Below are 8,461 nucleotides of genomic sequence, written 5' to 3'. Positions count from 1 at the left end.
GCCAGTGCAAGCCTGCTCTCTCATCACAGTCCCATTACTCACTGTGATGGCCCTCAGCAGAGCAGCTGGGCTGGGTGGGAAGGATTAGGGGAGGGGAGGATAGAGAGCAATGCCATTTAAGGTCTGGGCGATGCCTGCAGGGCCCCAGCCTTCCTGCCAAGCAACACCACTGCAGTCTCCTAGATCCTGCCTCCAAGACAAAGCCAAGTGTCGGTTTATGCTTCACCTTTAAGTCCCCACACCAGGTCCCGGGACCATCAGCTCACACTTCCTCCAGATGTGCATACCACTGGGTAATGTTCATCCCCTTCCCATGTTCAGACCCCAGGTTCACTCCCTCAGCTCTCCCCCCTTCCTGCTCCAATGACACTGGATCTCACTGGACTCACCCATGAACTTGGCATATGGCGTGCAGAGAGCTTGTAGTCCAGCCGGATCCAGGACCACCCCAGGCCCCTGATGGACCCACAGCCGGGAAAGCCCCGAATGAGCCTGTGACGTCCTCCCTGCAGCCTCTGATCTTTCCGTCAATACTCACAGCCACATCCTCAGGGACCTTCAGATGCAAGTCACCCCCGTCCTCTCTGCCCTGCACTTGCTGTGTCCTCAGAAGCCACAACACTCCTCTCTCCCCTCCACCTTCCTCACGGTCCTCCACTCGGGACTGAGCTGCAGGACGGGACAGGCACCCTCCCCAGGCTGTGGTGTCTGTGTGAGGAGGCGGTGAGGACCCGGGGGACATAAACTCACCGCAGCCCCGCGCCTCCACACGGGCGCCGCCATTGCCCTCTGTGGGCTGAGCGGGGAGGGAGCGGCGGGAGTAGAAGCCGCTGCGGGAATGGCGGTCCCTGTCCCGGCCCAGACGCGTGTGGGGTGGCGACTCTGACTTTCAATCCCATGTGCGAGCTGTGAGCAGGATTGGAGGCTCCGACCACGGGCTGTGAGGCGGCAAGGACCGCTCCCCAGCCTCCTCCACGGGACTCTGAGACCAGGAACTCCTGACCCCCTGAGACAAAACAAAATCCCGCCTGGAGGACTACAGCTCCGCCCACAAACAGGAGAACGGAAACGCCTTCTCTGAGCTCCCATTGGCTCAGCCTGGTGGCATTCCATGCAAGGCCTTCTGGGTAATGTAGTTCCTAGGCTCCAAGGCCAGGATCCTGTATTTCCTCAGCTGGCTCCAGGACCGGTTTTGGGGGCAAATAGCCCAAGAAAACACCAAGTATACTCAGGCCCCTCCAGCGCTTTCAGGGGAGGAGATTTCTAGGGCTAGTTTGTTTCTTGTGCACCTGCTGTGGCTGGTTTTGCATATCTTTCTACAGGACCTGCTCTTCTTGAATGACAGGCACAGTTTCTTCATTCAGGACACTAGGGGAGTGTCTCCTTTCAGGCCAAATGTAGCTGGGGGAGGTTGTTCAAGTTTCTAACGAATTCTAACCTGCCTCCATTGAATCCACTGTACAAAGTTAACTTAACAAAAGAGACACTCATACTTAAGAGCATCTGTGTCTGATGCCACCCGAAGTGTCAGCTCTGCTTGGGCTGCAGTGTGGATAAAGATGCCCAAGAGACATGTGAAAAAATGCTCAAAGTCACTGATCATCAGAGAGATGCAAATTAAAGCAACAATTAGGTGTCACCCCACCACTGTAAGAATGACAACAATGAACAAATGACAAGTGCTGGTGAGAATGTGGAAAAAAGGGAACCCTAGTACACTGCTGGTGGGAATGCAGATTGGTGCAGACATAATGGAAAACATAGGGAGTTTCCTGAAAAAATTAAATATGGAACTGCCATTTGACCTTGAGATCCACTTCTAGGAATATATCCTAAGAAACCTGAAACAGCAATCAGAAAGGCTGGATGCACTGCTATGTTCATAGCAGCACAATTAACAATAGTTAAGATCTGGAAACAGCCCAGTGCCCATTAATAGATAAGGGGATAAAAAAGCTGTGGTACATTTATACTATGGAATACTATGCAGCAGTAAAAAAGAAGAATCTCTTACCATCTCAGACAGCGTGGAGGGACCTGGAGAGCATCGGGCTAAGTGAAAAAAGTCAGTCAGAGAAAGGCAAGTATCACTTCATCCCACTCATATATGGAATCTAATTAACAAAATTAACTGACGAATGGAGTCGATCCAGAGACATGGAAGCAAAAAACGTCCAACTTGTAGAGAATTTTTCTAAGTTTATCTGACCCAACACAGGGACAAATGTCAGGACACAAAATAACAATAAACTGAGTAATGCTCCAGATAATGGCAGTTTTGCACCTTTTTTTCTTTTTTTCGTAAATCCTCACCCGAGGATATTTTCCCATTGATTTTTTAAAAAATATATTTTATTGTTTTTTTACAGAGAGGAAGGTAGAGAGATAGAGAGCCAGAAACATCGATGAGAGATACATCGATCAGCTGCCTCCTGCACATCCCCTACTGGGGATGTGCCCACAACCCAGGCACATGCCCCCGACTGGATTCAAACTGGGACCCCTCAGTCCGCAGGCCGATGCTCTATCCACTGAGCCAAATCGGCTTCGGCTCCCATTGATTTTTTTAGTGAAGGTGGAAGAGAGAGAGAAAGACCGAGAGAAACATGGATGTGAGAGAGACACATCAATTGGTGGCCTCCTGCATGTGCCCTGACCAGGGCCCAGCCAGGAAGGAGCCTGAAACTGAGGTACATGCCCTTGACCGTGTCCTTGTCGAGAATTGAACCTGGGGACCCTTCCGTCTTCAGTCCGACACTCTATCCCCTGAGCCAAACCAGCTAGGGCATGCACCTTTTTTATACATTAGACTCAAAGGAGAAGACATAAGGAGGTTACATGAAATCTGCTGGTGGTAAATTAGGGAGTGGGGGACTGAAGAGGTAAATCTCTGGGATTGGATAAAAAGTAAAAAAAAAAAAAAGACACAAACTTATTTTTAAATGTTATCAAATAGTTAACACTTAGTATTTAACACAGTAACAATAGTAATTAGGGCTCTGTGGTCTTCTGCGTTGGGACATTGTGCCCTGAGGAGTCAGTAAAAAAAAGAAGTTTCCCTGAAATTCCAAAGGTACGTTATCCTAGATGCAAAAAGACAATAGAGAGTAACCGTCTGTTAAATGGACCCTGCGTCACTGGCTCGGAGTTGGCTGATCCTGATGGGGATCCTGGAGGAAGCATAACAGGGAGAAACCAAGATGGCGGCATAGGTAAACACCGGAGATTGCTGCCTCGCACAACCACTTCAAAAATACAACTAAAAGATGGAACGGACATCATCCAGAACCACAGGAAGGCTGGCTGAGTGGAAATTCTACAACTAGAAGGAAGAGAAAAGCATACGGAGACTCAGAGGAGGTGCACTGCGGAAGTAAAATACTAAGGTGCAGAGGTGCAGGCGGAGAGGGCTGGCAGCTGAGGGCGCGGTTGTCGTTTTCAATCGGGAGGGAGTCTCAGGCTCTGAGCTCCAGTTCTGGGCGATTATCTGGAGACCCAGACTCATACGGGAGAAGCGGGACTGTCAGTCATCGGTCGGAACTCCAGGGCAGCTTTCTCTCGGAGGGGCTAGCAGTGATTGCCGAGACACTGAGAAGTGGAGCCTCTGAGAGCAGCCATAACTGCTAGCCCTGCCCTGTTGATCCCATGGGACCCGCCCCGCCCAAGCCCTGAAGGGAGGCTTTTGCTGGATAGCCTAAGGCAGAGGCTAGATTAGCACCTCCCTAGAGATCCAGGAGCCAATGTACCCAGAGGTCAGAGTGGGACCATCCAGCTTGCAGCTCCTTGGATCCATAAAGGACACACTCAGGGGGCAGACTCAGTAAGCACCAAAGCCCCACTGAAGCAAGTCTTGCCCTGGAGGGGTGTCTTCGGCACAGAAGTTCTCCCACTGCAGACACAGCTGATTCTCACAGCCAATTGGCCTGGAGGTCAATTCCTTCCAGTGATACCTACGACAATCAAGGCTTAACTACAAGACTGTGCACAAAGACCATAGGGGGTGCACCAAGAGTGTCCTCCTCAGGTAATTTGGGAGACTGAGCCCTAGAGGACACTCAGCACAGAAAACCACTTTATCAACACAGGGAAGCATAAAAAATGCGGAGACAAAGAAAAAAGACAGAAATGACAGAAATGCAGGAAAGCAAACTACTGGATATAGAGTTCAAAACCACACTTTTAAGGTTTTTCAAGAATTTCCTAGAAACTGCCGATAAACTTAATGAGACCTACAAGAAATCTAATGAGACCTTGAGGTTGTGATAAAGGACCAACTAGAAATTTAGCATACACTGACTGAAATAAAGAATATTATACAGACTCCCACCAGCAGACCAGAGGATCGCAAGAATCAAGTCAACAATTTGAAATATGAAGAAGCAAAAAACACCCAACCGGAAAAGCAAAAGGAAAACACAATCCAAACATACGAAGATAGTGTGAGGAGCCTCTGGGACAGCTTCAAGCGTACAAACATCAGAATTATAGGGGTGCCAGAAGATGAGAGACAGCAAGATATTGAAAACCTATTTGAAGAAATAATGACAGAAAACTTCCCCCACCTGGTGAAAGAAATAGACTTACAAGTCCAGGAAGCGCAGAGAACCCCAAACAAAAGGAATCCAAAGAGGACCACACCAAGACACATCATCATTAAAATGCCAAGAGCAAAAGACAAAGAGAGAATCTTAAAAGCAGCAAGAGAAAGACAGTCAGTTACCTACAAGGGAGTACCCATACGACTGTCACCTGATTTCTCATCAGAAACTTTGCAGGCCAGAAGGGAGTGGCAAGAAATATTCAAAGTGATGAATACCAAGAACCTACAACCAAGATTACTTTATCCAGCAAAGCTATCATTCAGAATTGAAGGTCAGATAAAGAGCTTCACAGATTAGAAAAAGCTAAAGGAGTTCATCAACACCAAACCAGTATTACATGAAATGCTGAAAGGTATCCTTTAAGAAGAGGAAGAAGAAGAAAAAGGTAAAGATACAAATTATTAACAACAAATACACATCTATCAACAAGTGAATCTTTCTTCAACAAGTGGCTTTCTCACTCAACAACTGAATCAGAAAATCAGGTGAATAAATTATCTGATGAACAGAATAAACTGGTGATTATAATAGAATCAGGGGCATAGAAAGGGAGTGGACTGACTGTTCTTGGGGGGGGGAAGGGTTTCGGGGATGCAGAAAAAATCAGGACAAAAATTGGGCCCCTATGGTTGAAGACAGGGGGGGGGGGGGTGAAGGTGGAGGGGGCGGTGGGAACCGGGTGGAGGGAAGCTATGGGGGGAAAAAGAGGAACTGTAATAATTTGAACAATAAAGATTTAATTAAAAAAAAAAAGAAGAGATAAAGAATTATAAAAAAAAAAAAGATGAGAGGGAACCAAGATAGCGGCGTAAGGTACAGACCTGTGCGTGCTGCCTCCCACAACTACATTGAAAATACCAACTATAAGACAAAACAGCTCTCATTCAGAATCATAGGAAAGCTGGCCCAGTGAAAGTTGTACAACTGGAAGGAAAGAAAGAAGAGTATTGAGACTGAGTAGGATATGCAGAGGCACCAAGAACAGAGGTATGAAGTCTCGTGCCAGGCGGGCTGCAACTGGATGTGCGTTTTTTTTCAATCGGAAGGGGTTACAAACTCTCCAATCCACTGAGCTTGTTTGGGGCGGGTTGCTGAGGCCCCAGACCCCTACAGGGAGAGGCGGGACGGCCTTGCTGTGGGTCAGAAAGCAAGAGTGGCTTTCTCGCGGAGCTGCTCGCCGGCAATAGGGGACACGGAGACGCAGGGAGGCTAGGAGTCTCGGAGACGCCACTGCTGTTTCCTCCGCCCTAGTTATTCCGAGACCCCACCCTACTGAATTTACATCCCAACCCAAGCTGTGCCAGAGACACAAAAGGAACCACCTGCGCTTTTACAGCATCACCCAACAAACTGCAGATTTCAACTCCTCGCATCCATAAGGGACACACTCAAGAAGCGGGTTTTTTTCAATCAGAATGGGTTACAAACCCTTGAATCCACTGAGGTTGTTTGGGGCGGGATTCTGAGGTCCCAGACCCCCTACGGGGAGAGGTGGGACGGCCTTGCTGAGGGTTGGAAATCAAGAGTGGCTTTCTTGTGGAGCTGCTCAGCGGTACTTGGGGACGCAGAGACCCGGAGTGGCGAGGAGTCTCGGAGATGCCATTGCTGTTTGCTCTGTCCTGGTGATTACCTGAGATCCCGCCCTACTCAATTTACATAGCTGCCCAAGCTGTGCCAGTGGCACAAAAGGAACCACCTGCGCTTTTTCACCTTAACCCGACAGACTGCAGAATTCAACTCCTCGCACCCATAAGGGACACACTCAAGAAGCAGAATCAGGTTCGGAGGAAGCCGGAAACGGACCAGGCTGGGCCGGCAACATGGAACCACTGTACCAGCAAAAGCACAAACAGGTCCACCAGATCCAGTCTCCCAGATCCGGGAGAAGGCAGACAAGCAGTCTGTGCACTTAGTAGAAAACGAAATCCAAGCAAGCAACCAGATATTCAGCCAACAAGAACGCCTGGAGTATTTGTCCAGCCAGGAGCCACCGAACGAAAGATAGAATGCCAAACTTCGTGTTGACAAGTTAAAGTATGATGTCCAGCACCTGCAGACTGCTCTCAGAAACTTCCAGCATCGGCGACATGGAAGGAAGCAGGAGGGATAGCGAGAGGAGCTTCAGTCTTGCACCTTCACTCCCAACGTGGGATGCGGCGCCCCGTGAGGCTGCGACGACCCCTGCAAGGCTGAGACAGCCCCTCTGAGGCTGGGACGGTCCCTGTGAGGCTGAGACGGCCCCTGTGAGGCTGAGATGGTCCCTGTGAGGCTGCGACGATCCCTGTGAGGCTGCAATGGCCCCTGTGAGGCCGAACACAGGGACAGTTGGGTGGGGGGCAAGGGCAGAGGGTGGGGTTGGAACTGGGTGGAGGGGAGCTATGGGGGGGGGGAAGGGGAGCAACTGTAATAATCTGAACAATAAAGATAAATTTTTTTAAAAAGATGAGTTACTAATATATCTTTCTTTAATGTATTTTATTGATTTTTTTAAAGAGAGGAAGGGAAAGGGATAGAGAGTTAGAAACATCAATGAGAGAGAAACATTGATCAGCTGCCTCCTGCACACTCCCTACTGGGTATGTGCCAACAACCAAGGTACATGCCCTTGACCAGAATCAAACCTGGGACCTTTCAGTCCGAAGGCCGATGCTCTATCCACTGAACCAAACTGGTTAGGGCAAGTTACTAATATATGTTTAATAAACCTCCAATAATTTATGAAATATAAATTAAACCAGAAAAATACTTAGAAAAAGCTAAGCTCTCTATTAAAATGGAATGTAAATCCATGGTTACCAGAACAGCTGTGAAGAACAGGAACAGATTAAACGAGGTCCTGAAGCAACTACAAATTGACCGATGTGGTCAATATCATAACTGTAATGGTGGTTTCAGTTTCATGTACATGTCAAGATTTATGAAACACTATACTTAACGCATGTAATTTACTCATTACAGCTGTTAAAAAAAATGGTTCAAAATGAAACAGTTCACCTATTCTGGAAGAACAGGTTTGGCGCCTCTATATACAATCCCTGTACTTATGCCCTCTGAGTGAGAGTCTCATCACAGTGACAGAAAATGTAACAAACAATGAAGAACTTTCACCCAAACCCACAAAAGCCACGTCCCTGGACTAAAGACGGCTTTGTATCCACCTTGCTTTTGCTGTCAGCACACAAATGGCTCTGATGGGAACATCTGAGAAGCTACAGGAGCCACAAAACATCTTGATTATAATCGATGACAATGATGGCTCCAGGGAAGATAAACATCCCTGGAGTCCCTCAGGTCTGTGGACACACAGCTCTTGTAGTCTTTTCATCAAAATAATTCCTGGATGCCCAGTTAGGTGAGGACCCTTCCATCTAATGGGCTGCAGTCTCATCAAACAATAGGTCAGTGTTTCTGCAGTGAAAGGGTTTCCCTCACTCCTATGGTCCTCATACCAGTGACCATCACCCGTGAAATTGTAGGCATTAGGGCACATGGCCCTCTGCAAGACCTGCACAAGAGATCCCCTTCACATGTATTGGCATCCCTTGCAAACTAAAAAATTCATGCTCCCAGACATACTTGAGGTTGTTACAGCCACCCCCTCTTTGGAGTGATCTCTGTGTCTCAAAGCATCCAGCATCACATGAGCACAAGAGTCCACAGTGCTTCCTGAAAAATTATGGGCAGCAATGGAAATTTGGCAAAAACGGCTGAGCTAATTTCTGCACCATGGTCTTCCCCCAAGGGCAAAAATGTTTGAGACCGCATAAAAGTTTTTCACATCATCATGCTTGGACAGCCTAGATTTCCTTAGAAACTAACCCAAACAGTAAATAGAACATCCAAGATTAAAGACGTCTTAG

General features: G+C 47.9%; 1 protein-coding gene across 1 annotated transcript in view; it reads right to left on the bottom strand.

Moving 5' to 3' along the window:
* The window catches only part of LOC106699458 (zinc finger protein 211-like), a 12,722-nt gene extending 11,939 nt beyond the window's left edge, over positions 1-783 (bottom strand). The window contains 1 exon segment of the mRNA XM_023743749.1: positions 751-783. Coding sequence (XP_023599517.1) covers positions 751-783 — 33 coding nt within the window.
* Positions 784-8,461: the final 7,678 nt, after the last annotated feature.

The sequence above is a fragment of the Myotis lucifugus genome, unplaced genomic scaffold (assembly GCF_000147115.1).
Source record: "Myotis lucifugus unplaced genomic scaffold, Myoluc2.0 scaffold_412, whole genome shotgun sequence".
In the NCBI taxonomy this organism is placed as follows: domain Eukaryota; kingdom Metazoa; phylum Chordata; class Mammalia; order Chiroptera; family Vespertilionidae; genus Myotis; species Myotis lucifugus.
This window is presented reverse-complemented; position numbering and strand designations above follow the sequence as displayed.